This window comes from Gopherus flavomarginatus, chromosome 25 (genome assembly GCF_025201925.1).
Source record: "Gopherus flavomarginatus isolate rGopFla2 chromosome 25, rGopFla2.mat.asm, whole genome shotgun sequence".
In the NCBI taxonomy this organism is placed as follows: Eukaryota; Metazoa; Chordata; order Testudines; family Testudinidae; genus Gopherus; species Gopherus flavomarginatus.
The window spans coordinates 11,953,000-11,973,863 of NC_066641.1; the positions used below are offsets into that span (position 1 = coordinate 11,953,000).

Below are 20,864 nucleotides of genomic sequence, written 5' to 3' on the forward strand. Positions count from 1 at the left end.
TTAAGGGAGTGTATGACAAGGTTCTAACTTGTGTGTCCAATAAATTAGCCTAATGGACATGACACAGCCACCAAAGTTTAAAAATATTTAAAGAAACCCTCTCCAACACATACAACTTTAAGAGAACAGTACACTCAACAAATCCAAAACTGCAGCTATCTGGATTGGATCGAGATAAAAGGCGGCGGGGGGGAGAAAGAAAAAGGAACTAGAAGACAAGAACATTAGCCCAATCCTGAATGCTAAAAAGCAAACAATAAAACAAAAAAAGGTCTTCTCATCACAATAAAAACTATTTCTTTGAGTTAAATTCAATTAAAATTACGAGCCCCACAGCCAAAAATAAAGAGTCTGAACCACTCTCTGGAAGAATTGAAAGCCAGGTCAGGACTACACTACGAAGTGACACCAGCATAGCTATGCTGGGAGGAGTGTGCAAAAAAAATATGACACCCCTTAGCTGGCATCGCTATGCCGGCAAAGTCCCCAGTTTAAATGCAACTGTCAGCATAGTTCATGTCCTTTGAGGACATGGCGCTACTACGCAGGTGGAACTCCTCTTTCTGCTAGCATACGCAGCATCTAGACTCTATACTAACGGGCTATGCCAGCATAGGCTCTGTAGTGTAGACCTGGCCTTAGTTCAGGAATTTGGTCAACTGCAGGAATCCACAAAGGTTAAAGATTTTAGTGCGGCAGGAATGGCCTCAAAGGGAAAGGAGGATTGTAGGGGGTGACTGTGCAAGAGGGATTGTCATGGTGAGAGCTAAGTAGTCTGCAAGACCCCATCTGTCCTGGCCTTACAGCCAATCTAAGCGTCAAGCCTCAGTGCATGGGTAGCCAAGCTGATGACATCTGGACAGAATGGATGGGGCCAAGACTGATCAACAGCTGCCACATACTAGCCTTGCTAGGTAATGGTGCAGATGGGGCCTAGGACAGGAACGGCCTCCATGTGGCTGGGGAGGGATAATGCACATCTGAAGGGACATGAGGGAGATTGTCTCAGTGGGGACAGTAAACAGAGGGGTGAAGGAGCAGCAGAGGCAGGTTGGTAAAGCCGGCAATTTCACGTACCTTGGCTGTTGCTTTAAAAATCATTGTCCAAGTAAAAACAAAACCAGAAGGTAAATGTGGTGTGGAGAGCTAGACCCATTCGGTGGCTGCAAGGACATGGCAACATGTCATAATCTTTTCCTCCCCTGCCTGCTGGGAGGTAGGGAGAAGCAATAGGAAAGTAATGCCCTGTCGCAGTGACAGTCACTCCACTGTGAAATCCAGAGGTACAAGGCCACGTTCCCTGCAGCTGTAAACGACAAGGGAGCAGAAGTGATCTGAGGTGGATTGTAAACAAGACGAGAAGTGTTTAAAAAACCCAGCAGACTTCATTGGAGATGTGGCGTTGTGCTGAGGAATCCACTCTGCACCCAGGCTACTGCAATTGCCATCAACTGTGCAATTGCCCGCAATTGTGCGGGTTTTGGCATGTAACCCAGGGAAAGGTTATCTTCAAGGATGGAAATGAAGGGCTAAGAAGGTAAGATACCAGATTTTTGAATATGGACTGTGAAGATTTTGGCCTGAAGCTCTGAAAGATCAACGTATGTTTTTTGGTACGTGCCTGGAAAGCCCTTGAGGTAGGCATGGGGTTGGGAAGCCCAGCGCTGAGGGGCAGGATTGAGACTCCTGGTGCCTGGGAGTTTTCTGGTTAACTCTGCAGTATCGTTGGTAAAGCCGCATAAAGAGAAAAATCTGCAGTTTGGTCAAGTTGGGTGGATGCCTCTCACGAAAAACAAACACTAAGCCACACTCTGCGTGGACAGAGGATCACAGGTCCGTTCAACCCTCGGCTCTGCCCACCCCCACTAATAGGACACTGTAGCGAAGAATCTTGTCATACTGGTCTCCCCTGCACCCCCCCTCCAAAAAACCCAAAACACAACACCATGGGCCAGCCATGAACAACACATTCGATTAAAATAAAAAAAGGAAAAAAAGAATACAAGGTTTAGAAAATAGGAATTTTGTTTAGTTTTTTTTAAAATATTCATTGTGACAGCATGCTACACCTGTTCATCCTGCCCTTTTCAGGAGCAGCTCTAGAATCATGATTGAAAGTACCGCTGTCTTTTTTTATTTAAATTAATTAAAAAAGCCTCTTATTTTTGGTTGTTAGAGCTCCTCACAGCACCTCTACTGGAGGATGTCAAATTCCATTAGTCCAGAGGTTCTCTGTCTATTCTGTGAACCACTTTGTACGAGACACATCTTCATTTACTTTACCTTCTTGTCTGTTCTGAAGGTCGTCCCCACTCCCCCTCCCAAAAGTGCATTGACTGGTGCAGTCTGAGAACCACTGCACCAGTCCATGGACAACTTTCGGCTGCTGCATGTTGAAAAGACAGATACAGGTTACGCAGAGGAATTAATATATGGTTCAACCTATACCACTATCACTGTGGATCACACAGATTTCCATGGAATCACTCCAGCAATTTAGGCTGCATGTGGGGATTTTTGGTGGGTGTGCAAGGCAGGAGCCAATAAGTAAATGCAACAGTCAATGGCCTGATATGTCTTTTTTTAAGACCTGCACTGACGGTCGCTGGAAACGACTCTCTCCAGTGAAACAAGTCTGGTGTCCTTCAATTTAGCTCACATATTTGGCACAAGCAGTCATCTTCAAATCAGGTTAGATATTCAGCACAGGTTTGCTCCTCGCTGAACCTCTTAAGAGTTCCACTACTTCCCACCCCTTCCCCCTCAAAAACCTCCACCACCTAAACGAAGTTCCCTTCACCTCAATATGTGATACCTCCTGTATTCATCAGGTCAAACAATGGTGCACAAGTCTATTACCACCTCTGCATCAGCAACACTTAGGCTGAGACATAACCCTGCTGCCAGTGCCTAGAAATCCCATATCTCTGACTGATGGCTAACCAAGACAAAGTGGGAATGCACCTGGGAGCTAGTCTGGAATTCCAAAAGCCAGAGCTTGTCCAAAACACTAAGCTGTTAAAGTTCTTTCCCTACAAAGGCATTCTTCTGATAAGACAAAACTTGGAAAGTGGTTGTTTATTGGTATTTATAAATACAAAACATAAGGAAGAGACCATTTAAAAGATTCTTGACATAAATGGACTCTGTCAAGTAGTTTGCGATGCCACACAAACCGTCACCCTGTTCAAGAAAACGCTTTGGATTTTAAGTTGTGTTCCTCCCCCCAGCAATCCATTGCCAAGAAATTAAACAGCTCCTCTGTAGCTGGACTTACAAAATCACTGGTTTTTCTTCTCCTGCCCCACCAGAAATTAGCTACAAGATTATTCCCAGAGCTGCGCTAACACTGACCACTTCTAGTGCCCCAATTGACATACATCTGACTTGCTCAGGAGGTCAATAAGTTGCAACATTGTAAACCAGTAGCCAGGTTCCTTCTGACATATTGAAATCAAGGGAAAGTAGCAAGTTTTGCAAATGGAATTTGAGCTCTGCTGTTCAGGGGAAAGATTATCTCAGCTTCTAAAGAGGGCTTCATGAATATAACAGACACAAAAAATTAAAATATCTGTGGGGGAAAACAGCTGTCAGTGTCCTTTTAAACAGTGCATACTGGGTTTCTTTTACATGCCTTTCCAGCAGATTCACGGGATCTTGCAGATTCACAAACATACTGATGGATTGGGGAAATGAACTGTAGATGAAAGAACATAGCTTATACAGTGCTTAAAAATGACCCTTTTAACTGCCTGAATGACTCAGGTGGTGATGACAGCCCGGGAAAGGTAACACACTGCCCTCCACATAAATGTTCAGGGAAAAAACAAACCCTCAGAGCTGTGAAATCTATTACTAGTACTTTAGAAAACCATCTCTTCTTCCCCATCTCCTGTAATCCTTCTCCATAAAAGGTGGAGTGCCGCTTCCTCAGTCTCTGACAATTACAATGATTAAGCACACTCATTCCTCTGTGTCTCAGTCAGTTGGGAACAATTCACAAAACATGTGCTCTCTCTCCTATCCCAGAGTGCTGACAGCAGGAAAAGAGCAATTCCTTACACCTGATCGCTCCTTCCAGGAACCTGCTATAGTCTGATCAAGTTCAGCCCCATTAAGCCCACAATGCCAGGGCGTCTGTTAGCATCTTTTGTGCTGGGCAATCTGGACTCCTGGTATCAAGGAATCAATGATTACATGGAGGCTGTCTCAGGTTCTCGACCTTCCCTTGAAGCAGCAGGGTTAAGCTTGCCTGAATCACTCAAAACGCAGCTGCTACATAGATCAACCACGTCAATGTGCTAGAATATACCCTTTTTGAAAGTTGTGAGGAACTGGAAGCATGGTATATCCTTGTGACATAGAAGAAGCTCCCATTTCACTCAAATGGATGCTTCTCCAGGACAAGACACTTACCTGTGGAACATTCAAACATTAGCAAAGTTGCTGAGAGTTCACAAACTCAAGACACGACAATGTGGCAATAATCAGTGATAGATTTTCAGGTCTTCTGTCCTTTCTGCTTCAAACAGTGAGTCATTCCTTGAAGAGGGCAACAAGCAGTAACGCAATTCTGATTTATTTCTTTCCCCTTTTTTGGGCAGGAGCCAGGGAATTAATATTAATTGGACTATAGAATGCAGCTGTGTCCCCTACATTGTGAGCTATGTTCTCTTTCCTGGGGTAAAACTTGAAATGCAAAAGAGGTGAGACCCAAATATTGGTAAAAATGGGCAAACAAGCCCACGAGATCGTAGCCTGCACTCCACTCTCTCTTTCTATTTAAGATCTTTCCATCAGACAGGCAGTTTCAGGCACAGCCTTCTAATGGTAAAAAGTGTCTTATTTTTATTGATAAATAACTTATGTTCAATAATCTCAAAAAATTACTAAATTAGAAATCTGTAAAAAAAAAAGAGCAGTGGGTGGGGTAAAAAAATTGAGCCTGACATTACAGATTTCAAGCTATATCATCACAACAATCTAGGAAGCCTCTGAGCTGAATGCTACAAAACACAGAAGAAACTGATGAACCTTCAATGTGAGCATGCTCAGTGTGTTAGCATGGAAACAAGGAAGTACTGAAGCACAGTAAATCATGTCTCACAATGGCTGCTGTTTTCATTCGCTTACTGCAGAACGGAAAACAAAACCTCCCTTTTTTTTTTTTTTTTTTTTTTTGACAGTGGATGCAAGAATAAAGCACATTCATTTCTTCCCCCCCCCCAACTTGGAAGGATTTTGGCGCTGTTCCAACATTAAAAAAAAAACAAGAAACAAAAACCAGCAGCATCGTTTTGAGTTTGCACAACCCCCTCCCCAGTAGTTTCTTCTGAGCATGCCCAGTAGGAATGGTTCAGAATTGTATCAATCCACCTACAGCAAAAGACAACACAGATCCAGCTCCCAAGTCACAGAGTTCATCAGTTGCTGGAACAGGTGGTGCGTGTGTATATGCGTGTGTATGGGTGGCTACAGGGGCCTGGTGCCACAGCCCTTTTCACTGGCCCTTGCAAATGACACTGGGATCTCTTTCGTTGAAGATACGGGTGTCCACTGTAATTCTAGAAGTGTAATTAAATACTCAGTTTGCAAGGATGACCAATTCCAATGTCATAGGATGATGCAACATCTGCAGAAGCGCTGTCTGCTGCCCCCTACTGATGGAGGTGGAGTCACAGGAGCGAAGTAGGCATGGACTTTAATATTGGGTAAATGGGTCTGAAAAGATAAACACAGTATTTAAAGAAAGAACAGCTGTGGCAGTGCAATACACAGTCACACACAGGTAAGCAACTGAAAAGCGTGTGAGACGCTGAAGGGCCTGCTATTTTTTCTAAGCTTGGCCACCTAAATAAAAGCATGTTTCCTCTTTCACAAAATATCAAGCCTTTTACAGACCTGAGCAGAGGGTTGGAATTTTATCTTCCTGGATGGTTACCAAGTTCTTTTTCTCATCTACAATTTCCCTTTTCTGCCTAGTGAAGGTGGCCTGGAAACCTCTCCTACTCCAGCAGAGTTCACCAAAACCCACATTTCCTCACCCAAAAAAATCCTTATTGGATGAGCTATGGCGAGGCAGTGATAGCCTTAAATAATAGTTTTTTGCCCTTCTTTGGTCTAAGATGCTATAGTTTACTTATGAAAGCTACTAATGTTAAATTATATCATGAAATAACAGTCAAACTTTGCAGATTTGCACTGTGACTTGGGGACATATTGCAGATTACCAAATTATTTGAATTAGCCAGTAGGTTAAAGAACAAGTTGTAAAGGGTAAGGCATCAAGAGACGCTGTTATTTATTTGCAATAGATTAGATTGAGTTATTTACTAGCACATGGGGAAGTTTCAATATGAAGTGCTCTGTCATATACTTCATTAGATTACTTAATATGAACACCAGCTCAAGTTATTTCTTTGCTGAGAAGTGAGGCGAGACTCCCAGGTTTCGAGGGGGCACCATCCGGTTTGTGGATCTGTGAAGTGAGCATTAGCGAGCTGGCTTCTCCCGTACTCCTTTTTAGTTCTATTCAGCAGGAACTGTAACTGGATCCTACACAGAAGGAAGGGAGCATTCCTTCCCCACCAGCTAGTGCTTACCCGTCATCAGCCTTCTCTTGAATGAAGCAGCTATCATGTTAACAGATGATGGCATTACCCTTGAAGTACTCAGGCATTTTAAGGACTTGGTCTAGATTATAGTGAGTTCGGATCCTCACAACCACCCTCTCCCCATCCAGCCATTTAGTAATGTGTAAGTAAAAGCCTTGATTTTTTTTTTTTTTTTTTTGGTTTTTTTTTACCCTGAGTCTCTTGATTCCTGCCCGCGTGATCTGTTGACAGTCATAAAGTTCTATCCTCTCCAGGCTATGGCAGCTCTTCAGGTGTTCCAAGGAGGCATCTGTGATCAAAGGGCAGTTGTCCAGTTCGATCACTTCCAGTCGGTCATGTGCGCAGGCACCATTCCCCAAGTGACGAATACCATCATCTGTGATCAACTCGCAGTGTGACAAACTCTGCAGCCAAACAGAGGTGGTTAGTGGTCTCTGAAAACAGTACTGTACAACCATCAAGAACACCAGGCTAGGAAGCTTTCTGGAGAGATAATGGGATGAACTGAGATAAAGTCCTAGAAGAACAAAAACACCCTTGGGCAAATCTACCATAACATAGTTCTTGGCAAGTCTGCAGTTGTCCCTTGATGCTGGAGAGGGTTGTGAGCTGTGAACTCTGGTGATCAGAGTCCCTGTGCCTCTAACTAGCCAAGACTTCTGTAGGCCACAGAGGAAGGTCATATAATGTAGATGTAGTAGAGAAGAGAGCCAGTCAAGTTATAGAAATGCTGGGATGGAAGGGACCTCAGCCCTCTGCACTGAAGCAGGACCAAGAATACCTAGACCATCCCTGACAGGTGTTTGTCCAGCTGATTCTTGAAAGCTTCCCATGACAGGGATTCCACAACTTCCCTTGGTAACTTACTCCAGTGCTTAACTATCCTCAGAGTTAGAAAGTTATTCCTAGTATCTAACCTTAATCTCCTTTCCTGCAGGTTAAACCCATTACTCCTCATCCTTCCTTAAGTGGACAGGGAGAACAACTTATTACTGTCCTCTCTACAACAGCCCTTAACATATTTGAAACCTGTTATCAGGTGCGTCTCCCAACTGCCCCCCGGCACCTCTAAAGATGCCAAGGTTTTTTTTTTTTTTTTTTTTTTTTTTTTTAAATTTAGCCTTTCTTCATAGGTCAGTTTTTCTAAACTTCAGATCATTTTTTTGTCCTCCTCTGGACTCTCCAATTTGTCTACATCTTTCTCAAAGTTTGGTGCCAAAAACTGGACACACAAGTGAGCCCGCATCAGGGCAGAGCAGGGTGGAAAAAAATTACCTCCCTTGTCTTACATACAACACATGTACAGCCACGTAATGTCAAAAGAAAAGAAGACAACTATAAAGTTTACCCGCTCTTCAGTACTACAGTATTATACAGTACCCCCGTCACAGTGGAAGGACCCCCAGACACACATCCTCGTGCTCACACACACCCGGAAGGACTATTGTGAGCTGCAGGTACTGGATCTGTAAGGACAGAGCCTTTCACACCATTTGCGGGCTGTCCTTATTTTTAAATATTATTGTATGTGAAACTGAACTGTACAGGGAGCTGGCAGACTTCACCATTCCACCATTGTGAGTGATGTCGGTCCATCACCAGAGCATCTGCACAGTTCATGTATCATTTACTTCACGGAGGAACGAGGAACAAGAGCTGGTGCACACTTGATTGTGGAGGAGAATGCACTGAGTGAGCGCTCCAGAGACAGAAACTCTGCAGCTAAGACAATGAAGCACTGTGCAGACAGAGAGAAATCCAATGTTACAGGACTTTCCTGTCCAAAGGGTGCAAGGAAGCACAGCCAGTATGCCTGAACACTTCAGCTCTAAAATGCTGGCAGTGATGGAACTGCCACTTTAAGGCACAGGGCAGGCAGAGTGCAAGCAGTTTCAGTGAGCGCTCCCTTCCCTAGTGGCCTTTGCTGTCCCTCCCCTCACAGGAAAGGAACATGCTATTTAGAAGTGAGAAAATTTGCTTTGTTGTCACCTCACTTCAGGTTGAAGCAGACACTCCCACACAATGTGATGTCAAACTCACTAGGGACTAATACAGAACATCGAGGCTTGACAAAGCTGGATTCAACAGGTTACAGGCCAGAAGCATTCATGCTCCAAATGAGTGAAGAGAACTCCTTTAAACTTCTCCATCCCTACCCACAAGTCTTTTTATTTAGGGCCATCACTTATGCCTTTTATTCTATGACTACATCCTCGAAGACTGTAGCCAAGGCTGTTAAATGCTAACTCACAAGTCAAAACTTCCTGCATGAGAGCGATAATGCACATTTCACACATGGAGTAAGATTCAGAGGCGACAAGTGCTATTAAATTGTCTTTCAGCAGCGACAGCTTCTGAAGTATAGTGTGAAGAAAGGAAATGAGGGTGGCTGCAGATTTCCATCTCACATACTTATCTGGTCCCCATCACTGCAGTATCTGAACTGCTCAAAATCTTAACATATTGCTCTTCACAATGCTTGCGTGAGGCAGGGTAGTGCTACCACCTGCATTGTACAGATGGAGAATGGAGGCACAGAGAGGATAAGTGACTTGCTCAAGGTCGCACGGCAAGTCTGTGGTGGAGCAGGGACTTGAACTGAGTGCTCCCAAACCTCGGGCTCATCTCTGTTCTCCCTCCCAGGGCAGACAGCCCAGCCCCTGAACGAATTATATAGACTTCTATGATCTAGGATAGTAACATGTGCCAGGATAATTACTTTCCAAATTATATAAAGTCTGAACAGATTAATGCACTCATAGATCAGAAGTATTACTTTAAAAACACAAATAAAAATCCAATTATTAATATTTCTGTGGGGAAGACTGGTTAAACCGCTAAACTTAATCCCGGACCAAGGCCTATTGCTTTCAGGCCACAAAGTGTGGAATCACTGAAACAGTGTTCAAATGAGCAGACAACTGCAATGCAGTAATGAGAGGGGAAGAATTTCTTTTTTGGATTATACAATGTGTGAGCAGAGCTGTGGAACCAGAATGGAGCTGTAAGCTCACAGAATGGAGAGAGGATAAAATGGCACTGGAAAAGGAAAGGTGTCTGAAGGATTTTGGCAGGAAAGCAAGGCATGAAAGCTAGTGACAACAGTGCACTTCGATATCCATAGGACTGACTAAGCTGGGACTGCATTCTCGTTTCCACAGGTCCCAGTTCCATAATCAGGATGACAAGGGGCTGCAGACCATGTTATACAGACTAGATACAACCATCACATGCCTGGCAGATTGCAGAGGCAATCTTCAATTGGGGGAGGCTCCCATTTTACAAAGTGAGAACATAGAAAACTGTTGCCCAAACACTTACCAACACCTGAAGCCGTGGACAGTATATGGAAAGCTGGATTAACGTACTGTCTGTTATCTGGAAGAGAGACAAAGCCCTTTAAGACTGAAATCTTTGTACAGCCATTTCTTCCCAGCCAAAACATGATCCCAAGTTATTATCTTAAATATTCACCATTCTTCTCCTGCATTGGAAATGGCAATCACTATCTCAAACATTTCCAGAACTGGTCTGCTTCTGGACCACATTTCAGCCAAAGATTCCTATTATTCTTTAGAAGGTGACTGGAGAGGATTTTTAAGAAATCGGGTCTGTGTTTTTTGTTTCCTTATGATGGGTAATTTAAAAGGGTTTTTTAAAGTTTTTCTTCTTTTCTTGTTCTTCCCATTTGAAACATAAGGAATGTCTGGGTCTTCCCAGGTTTTGCTGGAGTGAGCAGAATACTTACGTATCAGAGGGGGAGCCGTGTTAGTCTGGATCTGTAAAAAGCAACACAGAGTCCTGTGGCACCATAAAGACTAACAGATGTATTGGAGCATGAGCTTTCGTGGGTGAATGCGTCTGAGGAAGTGGGCATTCACCCACAAAAGCTTATGCTCCAATACATCTGTTAGTCTTTAAGGTGCCACAGGACTCTTGGCTGCTTTTTACAGAATACTTACAGATACATTTCTCCAAAACGTTCATTTATCACTGAAGTTAAATAGGTGTTAACAGTCTGCTAAAAACCCCTTCTGCTCTAAACTGCTCAGATTTCGGTCTCTGGCTTCTGAAGTGTCCTCACTTCACTCATTTTTCAGTCATTAGAGTATGTCTACACTGCAATAAAAAAACCTGTGAGCACAGCCACAGCTGGCCTGGGTCAGCTGACTGGGGCTTGTGGGGCTAAAAATTATAGTGTGGATGTTTCGTCTTGGGCTGGACTCCGGGTTCTGAACACTTCCTCCTCAGGAGGTCTCAGAGCTTGGTGGCCAGCCCAAGCCTGAACAGCTACATTGCAATTGTTAGCCCTGTAAGCCCAAGTCACTTGATCTGAGCTCCGAGTCTGACGGCCTCAGGTTTTTTATTGCAATATAGACGTACCCTTCCAGGCTAAACAAGACATGAATTTATAATCTAAGAAACATACAACCCTGACTCCCCTTGCCATTTAAACACAGAAAAACCTTTTCAGATTGTCTCTGTACAAAGCAGGAAGACTGGACACAGCTTTAAATCACTTCCTGTCTGGACTACTGTTATTTCCTCTTCTGTGGCCTTCCGAAATCCCTATTTTAGAATTGTCAGGCAGTGCAGAATGTTGGGGCCAGTCTATTTTCTCACTGCAGGAGGTGAAACCCTATTACCTTCATGGTCTTCTGATCTATTTCTAACTGAAAACTGCTCTGCCCTTATGGCATTCAGTCTCTTTAAGGGCTTCCTCATACCCACTTAACACAATATTTCACTTTACCTTTAAATCTTACCTTAATCTTATCACTCTCATGACATATTTGTTAAAGGACAGTGTTCAGTCACATATGAAGGGCATTCTAAAAAAACCCATTGAATGAGTCTGTGGCACTGAGTTATTAGGAAAGTCAGATAACAGACTCATAGGTGGTGAAGAATTGCAGCTCACTGACTTCTGGGGAAGTTTTTGGTTGGAGGGCACCTCATCTTTATTTCTAGTTATTTCCCTCCACCTTCACGCACAAGGTCACAGTTGTTCAAACACTTCAGCTGCAGTAACATTTAATATTCGGAGATTACCTTTACTGATCTCTATCAGTTTATGTACCAGAGACTTTTCCATTGACTGGAAGCAAAGATCTCACCCTGGGGCTTGTAGTTCTGGCAGTTACAAGGTTTTTCAAAGGTGCCTAGATCTGCAGAACTATACATCGTCTTTAGCAGACAAACACATAGTCTAAATTTGATGGGATCTTCAGATTATTTTAACATTTTCAATATTCTTTCAATACAATTCTCTGTTGAAAACTGGACTAGAGGTGATTAAACATATACAAGTAACTTATCTCATCCAAACTTATCTCCTTTTCTTGATCAGGATTCTGGAACAAGTTGTCTTCATTTAAAAAAACGGATTTTGGGATTCTGTGCTCTGACCCTTTAGGTGTGGTTATTAAAACCTAACACATTTGTCACAGACCATGTTTCCGCACTGCTGAAACTTCCTGCATGAAACCACCACAGTCAGAAGGCTGGGCTCTTACCTGAACACACTCTTCCAGGTCCATTTTTTCAAGCTCATGACAGTTCTATATAGTGCAGGCAGGAAATAAAAACACACAAGCAAATTAGACACTAAGCCCAGTCAGTACTTGTAAAATTATTGGATCCCTCCTTTCTCAACACAGATGAAGTGTATTTGAAAAGAAAGTCTTCTTTCCAAAGTTGGTCAGGACGACAGATAGTTTGTTGCTCCCTGGAGGACAATGCTACTAGAAACAAGCATAATACTGAATATCTATCAAGCCTGCCCATTTAAAGACATTTATAAAATATCTACTAACTTGTTTACCTTTTTTTTTTTAATCTACAGAAAGGAAAAGGGGGTTAAACTCAGTGTTACTCATATGGAGTACAGGTTGATCTGTCTAATGCATGAAATTGTACAGGGATTTGTTTCCTATTAAATGTTAACAATTTCATTGACTTTAGATGCATATCACTCATTAAACTGGGAGTTGGGTGGCTAAATACAATGTTGAAAATTTAAGCAATAATGAACAATTTATTGATCTACTTATCCCTCTCATTTCTATGCAACTTCAAAACCAAAAAGAGATGTTCTGCAAAATATAAATTCATGGGAGACAGCTACTGTTACCCTGAGCTTCCAGGAAACAGAGATGCACCAGGTACAAAGTGGAATGCAGCACTTACCTTAGCCAGAGTGGTAAAGCCCACATCCGTTAGCTGAGAACACCTTGCGACTTCTAATATTCTGTAGAGAAAGAATTAAGAATGTACTAGCTATTGGGTAATCATTTTGCTTTACAGAGTGTGTTTTATTAAAAAATTGGGAGCAGAGCAGGAAGCGAGTAAGTCAAGGCAGTACTCTCAAAGAGTATTATTTCCATGGAGTATTATACTCATGCACATTTGAATGGAGGTCCCCCTTCACTCCATTTGATAATCTCACCATGAGGTAGCGTATTACATGGAATAGTATTTCATGATGATGCTCAGGTCATGCAAGAATAAGTACTTAATGCCATAACATATGCATTTAAAGTTTTCTAGATAGCAACTTTCTCATTCCCAGTTCAGATGGCTGCCAAAAATTCCTTGCTTCTGCTACTACAGTTTCATGGTGCCTCCCCCTTTTCCCTCATTTGTTTTATAATGTTTTACTTCTCAATGCTATAATGCTGCAGGGGAGAGCATTATTTCCATTTCTATGAAGATCAGGACTTTCTTTAAATGTGTGACATACTTTGGTTTTTGGCATTTTACGCAGTTGATCTCCAGGCAGAGTTGAACATAAACATGGGATCCAGTTGGAATCACAGCATTTTTATCTGCCGCTTTCAAAGTTCGAACTGCATATGTATGAAAACTGATACATGTATCCATAATCTTTTACTTTATTTTTAAGTTTATTATAAAAATTCCATTTCTATTCTGGACACCACTTATTTTAGCCAAATTAAAACAGGGCACACAGCTGTAACAGATGCCAGACAATACTCATCTTTTTTCTTTTCTCTGCCATGTCATTTTCCTAATTATGCTGTAAAATCTTTATAGAGATGGCACCTGAAGCCCATTCTCTGTCTGAAATAGTGAAAATTAACAAAACCACCATTTTTTGCTTCACCTGCTCCAAACTATCCTCAACACGCACTAACAACTAGGTATTGAGGCAGGGAATAATGCAGTTTAAACCTTGTTTCCAGTTCTTAACACAAAAAAATCTGTGGACCAATTTCAGTTGTTTTAACCAAAAATAAGGTAATACGTGGACTAGTAAAAGGAAATTGTCACTAATTCTATATAAGCTCATCAGAGTGGCACACAACACTGCTGCACCAAGATATCTTGGCTGGGCAACTCCCACCTTTTCATGTTGTCTGTATGTACATATTTCTCCTCACTATATGTTCCATTCTCTGAGTCCGATGAAGTGGGCTGTTGCCCATGAAAGCTTATGCTCAAATAAATGTGTTAGTTTCTAAGGTGCCACAAGTACTCCTGTTCTTTTTGCAAGACATCTTGTAGAATTATATTCTGTGGAGCCAGAAGTTAGGACATAACTAACTCATTGTCAGCCTCTTCCCGCTGGACAGCTGGAAATAACGTCAGTGGTAAACTAGTGGACTTCCAGATTAGACTAGAAGTCCTGACTTTTAGAATAAAGTCAAGGAGTTCCATTACCAGGTCCCCCACATCTTTACTCAATCTGCATTGTGTGACTCCAGACTGAAAACTCACCTAAGCCGTGGGCAGTTTTGTCCCAGTGCATTCAAGATGGCATCTGTAATGTTAGAGCAGCCTGAGGCACACAAGGATTGCAATTTATGGCAACCTCTGCATATTGTTATGAGACCATCATCTGTGATTTGCTACAAGAAAAAAAACAACAACATCAGAACCATTAGTAGTGATGATGAAGATCCAGTGCATTGCCCAATTTTACCTTTTGAGACAAGCAAGGAGGCATTCAACTTAGAGTGATGAAGGCCAAGTTACGCTTATTAGCCAAGAAATGTGTTCAAATATTTTTACGGGAGAGCTGAAACAGCATAAGGCACTCTGATACAGCTTATAAATAGTCTGCAGCTGATTCCACAGGCATGCAAATATTTTAGGGGAAGGCACCACAGAATCTGCTGCCTAACACCACAGCGCTCTCAGCTTCCTCAGCAATGCCGACAAAGTAATTCTGGCTGAAAGATTAATTAGGAAAGTCTGTTAGAGGTCACAACATCACCATAGCTTAGTTTTACAAACAATCTTTTAAAACTCAGTCTTACTGCCTTCACGCCCAAGAGAGAAGTGCTAAGACACAGGTCTGAATCCTTGTCAGATTCAGCACCTGTGTAACTTCATTAAGTTCAATGGAGCTGCATCGCGTTTGGCCAGGGATACATTTGGACCTCAGTCTACCTCCAGGAACCAGTTTGGGATGGCAACGTTTGAGGCAGAACCTGTCAGGAGAGTGACGCTGGCTGACAGCAGCAATATTAAAGTTCTGGAGCTCACTTGAGCCCTGCCAGCTGGAGGACAGAGTGTGATGGCAAGACCAAGATATACAGTGGAAGGAGATAAAGAAAGGAGAAGAGACAAGTCAGTATATAGACACAGGAACAAACTGAGCTTCACTGGGTTACAATAAATAATATAATAATTGGAGATATACCTATCTCCTAGAACTGGAAGGGACCTTGAAAAGGTCATAAAGCCCAGCCCCCTGCCTTCACTAGCAGGACCGAGTACTGATTTTTGCCCCAGATCCCTAAGTGACCCCCTCAAGGATTGAACTCACAACCCTGGGTTTAGCAGGCCAATGCTCAAACCACTGAGCTATCCCCCCCAAGGTTTTGTGACCTGGCCAGTGTTGATTTCCCACATGGAAAGCACCAGCTTGGAGATTGGCACCAGCTCTTTTGGAACAACTACTGAAGTAGGAAAAAAGGGGGAAAAAAAAGCCTTCTACAAAGGGTTAAATGAAAGGTGAGCAAGAAACTTGCAACTTTTAGAAGGAGCTGAAAGGAACACTAAGTATCTTCCAGGTCCAAATGTCAACAGTGAAAAGTTACTGTTGACAACATCCTGGTTCTCATCATGTATACATCATCATCTCCCTTCAGAGTGTAAACACTACTCCTTAAAACACACTATTCTGTGAGGCACAGATCTACACACAGGATCGGCGCCAGGGTTTCTGGCGCCCTAGGCGCCGGGCCATTTCGCCACCCCGCGCATGGGTCTCGTGGCTCCAGCGGAGCTGCTGCAGTCGTGCCTGCGGAGGGTCCCGTGGTCCGCGGCTCTGGTGGAGCTGCCGCAGTGGTGCCTGCGGGAGGTCCACCGGAGCCGCAGGAGCAGTGGACTGTCCGCAGAAATGCCTGCGGAAGCTCCACTGGAGCCACGGGACCAGGGACCCTCTGCAGGCACGACTGCTGCAGGTCAACCGGAGCCGCCTGCCACCCCCCCGGCAAAATGTCACCCCCTCCATAATCCTGGTGCCCTAGGCGACCGCCTAAGTCGCCTAAATGTAAGCGCTAGCCCTGTCTACACATCTCCAAGCCCCTTCCAACTTTGGGGACAGTCTGTTAATTCTGCCATATCTGAAGAGCTGGATGATGTACACAAACAACTCTTTCCAGTTCCTTTTTTGGCTCAAAAGTACATATTTGGCACTGTTAATAGTTCCAAATTATACACCAATATCTTTATAAGATACATGCTTATCTAAAACTGAGGCAGAGCCAGAAAATAGCAGCAGCCACGGCACTGTCGTCAGTTACATCTCATTCCCTCAGACACACCTCATTCCCCTAGACATGTTTTAAAGAAATCCGTTAAGTAAAGAGTAGAAAGTTTCATTGCTCCCCAGTTGGTAAATAGGTGTTTGAAGTTCCATGAAGATTTGAGATACAATCATTATTTTATTGCTCTGTTTCTTGGTTAGTTCAGTGTCTTTTTGTAGAGGGCAAATGTGCTGCTTGATTCAGTTTTAAAGGCTACTGTAAAAGTTTAGATGCAAACAAACTTACATTCCAGCCCAGAGGAAAGAATTTTTCCAGCTAGTCCTGCAAATGTGCTTAGAAGCCCTATGGGCAGGGCAAAGAGACACAAACTGAAGCTAACAAGGCTATTTTGGAGGCTTGCATGACTCTACCAAATGCTACCACACACAAAAAAAAAAAAAAAGCATTTATTTTTAGAACTTGCCAAAGTGCAATTCTCCAGTCTGCAAAAATGACAACGTTGAAGGGTGGAGCAGATCTTATTCAATCCTGTTTAGAGATGCCCTTTATAGCTACATTGCATGTAATATGGGAACCACAGGAAAGATTACTTACTAAGCAGGTTTGCAAGTTTAAAGTCACTAGTTCAGGACAGTGTGCTCCAATGTATTTGAGAGCTTCATCCTCAAGCTGGAAAGAAAAATTTATAGACTGAAACAATTTGTTACATTCAAAGTGGTCTGTACATGAAAATATGAGTTATCACTCTGAATTGTCACTGGGTTGAAAAAGCCACTCAGTTCTCAAAATGTATGTAATGGCAATATGCAAGCATCACACAGTCTACCTTCCACTGTCTCTGAGATTGAGAATCTACAGATTTGCAAGGTTAGTTTATTGTAGGGCTGTCAAATGATAAAAAAATTGTGATTAATTGTGTGATTAATCACACTGTTCGACAATAATAGAATACCATTTAAATATTTTTGGATGTTTTCTACATTTTCAGATATATTGATTTCAATTACAACACAGAACACAAAGTGTACAGTGCTCACTTGATATTTATTTTTTATTACAAATATTTGCACTGTGAAAAACAAAAGAAATAGTATTTCAATTCACCTAAGTACTGTACTGCAATCTCTTTATCATGAAAGTGCAACTTACAAACGTAGATTTTTTTTTGTTACAAAGCTGCACTCGAAAACAGAACAATGGGAAACTTCAGAGCCTACAAGTCCACTCGGTCCTAATTCTTGTTCAGCCAATTGCTCAGACAAACAAGTTTGTTTACATATGCAGGAGATAATGCTGCCCACTTCTTGTTTACAGTGTAACATGGAAGTGAGAACAGGTGTTTGCATGGCACCATTGTAGCCAGCATCGCAAGATATTTATGTGCCAGATGTACTAAAGATTCATATGCCCCTTCATACTTCAACCATCATTCCTCAGAAGACATGCATCCATGCTGATGACAGGTTCTGCTCGATAATATTCCAAAGCAGTGCATAGTGACGCATGTTCATTTTCATCGTCTGAGTCAGATGCCACCAGCAGAAGATTGATTTTCCTTTTTGGCGGTTTGGGTTTTGTCGTTTCCACATGGAAGTGTTGTTCTTTTAAGACTTTTGAAAGCATGATCCACATCTCGTCCCACTCATATTTTGGATGGCACTTCAGAATCTTAAATCTTGGGTTGAGTGCTGTAACTATCTTTAGAAATCTTATATTGGTATCTTTTTTGCGTTCTCAGATCTGCAGTGAAAGTGTTCTTAAAACGAGCAACACATGCGGGGTCATCATTCGAGACTGTTATAACATGAAATATATGGCAGAATGCGGGTAAAACAGAACAGGAGACATACAATTCTCCCATAAGGAGCTCAATCACAAATTTAATCAACACATTTTTTAACAATCATCATCAGCATGGAAGCATGTCCTCTGGAACGGTGACCAAAGCATAAAGGGGCACACAAATGTTAAGCATATCTGGCACGTAAATATTTTGCGACGCTGGCTACAACGGTGCCATGCGAACGCCTGTTCTCACTTTCATGTGACATTGTAAACAATAAGCGGGCAGAATAATCTCCTGTATATGTAAACAAACTTGTTTGTCTGAGCAACTGACCGAACAAGAAATAGGGCTGGAGTGGACTTCTAGGCTCTAAAGTTTTCCATTGTTCTGTTTTTGAGTGCAGTTATGTAACAAAAAAAAAATAAATCTACACTTGTAAGTCGCACTTTCATGATAAAGAGATTGCAGTACAGTACTTAGGTGAACTGAAATACTATTTCTTGTTTTTTTCTACAGTGCAAATATTTGTAATAAAAAAATAAATATCATGAGCATTGTACACTTTGTATTCTGTGTTGCAATTGAAATCAATAAATTTGAAAATGTAGAAAACATCCAAAAATAGTTAATAAATTTCAATTGGTATTCTATCGTTTGACAGTGCAATTAAAACTGCAATTAATTTTTTTAATTGCAATTAGTTTTTTTGAGTTAATCGCATGAGTTAACTGCGATTAATTGACAGCCCTAATTTATTGATTTCAGTACCTTAATCATGTATTTTTGACCTGAGCATAACAGATGTAATGGGAGCTGAAATTACTCTTAATTTTGATAAATTGTGTTTCTAATAAATTAATACTTCATAGGGCTCCTCTATATCACCATTTTTCCTCCTCTATATCACTTTGGCTGCTAACAAAAAGTGATTGCCAATCTTACACCCCTGAGAATAGATTGCAAGTAACTGATAAGGATGTATTGCCATCAATATTTCACTGGAGTCCACAAATAACCAAAAGTTCGAATTGTTTTCCAGTGATCTGAATTCTGAAAATAGGCTCGGATTGTTAAACCTCTTACCAGTCAAGTCTCCTAGGCTATTAAAAACCACAATAACGTAAGCTTAGGAAACTACTGGCAATGGTCCTAACATTTGGGCTTGTTTTGCACATAGTGATATATGCACTACTGCTTTACTTAACATTCTAAAAATGTATGGCTTTCTACACCCATGTACAGTGAGACTAATCTTTTGGAAAGTAATGTTATTTAAGTTTACATGTCAACAGCAAATAAAATACTGATCTCGTTTCAGAGGAACAAAAAGAACTACAACCTAAACCCCAGACCTCCCACACCACAATTTCAAGATTTGGGAAAAAGCAAACCACGTACATCCAAGAAGATGGCTCACAGGTTTAATCCTTAGGTTTTAATTATGTAGATTTCCTGGAACCACAGGCTGGAACTACAGCAGGGACAACTCAGCATTTCACCTTCCCAAGACAGGAATGCTGAGTTCTACATAGTTTACTGCATGTTACTCTTTCAGTCTTTCCTGCCTGATCTGCATGTGTATTGAAGATCCCATGGCTACCTTTTCTAAAATGAGTAAGGGGATTTGTTCGCATGTTCTTGGGCAACATTTCTCTTGTCTTCACTGTTCTTCAGCAAGCTGGGTGCCAGTTTTCTGCCTACCTACCATTCTCTCAGCCAAAAATTGATAGCTGAAGTAATTCTTATGCTTACAAACACTTTGGGATTCTTATGTTCTTGGGATGCAATATTGTATCAGGTTCTAGTGTCACTCTGACTTAGCCAGGAGCAGGTCTGTCTGCACAAGACAGTCATACAATCAAGTCCTACATCAGAACTTCGTTCATATATAAAGACTACAACCAAGAGTACTAGAGAAGGTACTACACTGTTTGAAGCTACTCTTTTTTAGATGACATTAAAATGGACTCCCTCGGCTTGTTTCTGGCTAGCAAGCATTAGGACCTGTAACCTGGGTATGAACCCCCGACTCACTACACGAGATTCTAATACTCAAGGCAGACATCAGCTATTCTAAGTTCACAACTATAACATCTACCTAAATAAAGTCACAGTACTATCCATATTTAACCTATTAAATTCTTAAATACCTAGAGTATGAAAAGAGTTATGTGAAGTTCATTCTAGTTTGAAGTGTGGGTACTTTCATGGCCCAGCATGTAAAATAGTAACGTTAAAGAAAATAAACTCCAAACAACGAAGGGTAACTGAAATTTCAGCCTTAAAAGCTAACGCACAATTTTTATTCTAAAGCGTCAGGGTTGAAGATCCATCCCTGTAACAGGTTCTAAAGATACTACATCTTGGTCTGGACACAGTCCAAAGAGCAACATGGCCAGTGGTGCAAGTGGAATCCATTTCTTACCAGTACAGGGGGGCCCCCACAGCAGTCATGTGACCCTCCATGTGACTTCGCCCTGCCCCCAGCCTGGGGCCCTCACGCTCTCCCTGTCTCCTCCCCATGATCCACCCCCCTTACCTGGGGGCAGCGGGGAAGCTCTGTCCTTCTCCTGCTGAGCCTTCAGAAACACAGCGGGGAAAATGAGCAGAACGTGGGGCTGCTGTAGCGCCCCAGCCCTTCCACGCAGGGTCTGCTCCATCTGTACAGCTGCCAACCCCGCCGGAGGACTGCAGCGGGAAAAGGAGCAGAATGCTGGCAGCTCC

At 42.2% G+C, this 20,864-nt stretch overlaps 1 protein-coding gene across 6 annotated transcripts in view; it reads right to left on the minus strand.

Moving 5' to 3' along the window:
• Positions 1–4,581: 4,581 nt before the first annotated feature.
• FBXL20 (F-box and leucine rich repeat protein 20) overlaps positions 4,582–20,864 on the minus strand; it is a 67,973-nt gene continuing 51,690 nt past the window's right edge. For all 6 annotated transcript variants that reach the window (XM_050935256.1, XM_050935259.1, XM_050935257.1 and 3 more), the window contains 7 exons: positions 16,949–17,023; positions 14,355–14,485; positions 12,804–12,864; positions 12,131–12,175; positions 9,936–9,992; positions 6,806–7,018; positions 4,582–5,721 (listed from right to left, as the gene is read on the minus strand). In XM_050935256.1, the coding sequence (XP_050791213.1) occupies positions 5,614–5,721; positions 6,806–7,018; positions 9,936–9,992; positions 12,131–12,175; positions 12,804–12,864; positions 14,355–14,485; positions 16,949–17,023 (690 nt within the window). In that variant the 3' untranslated portion in view covers positions 4,582–5,613. The remainder of the gene's footprint in view (positions 5,722–6,805; positions 7,019–9,935; positions 9,993–12,130; positions 12,176–12,803; positions 12,865–14,354; positions 14,486–16,948; positions 17,024–20,864) is intronic.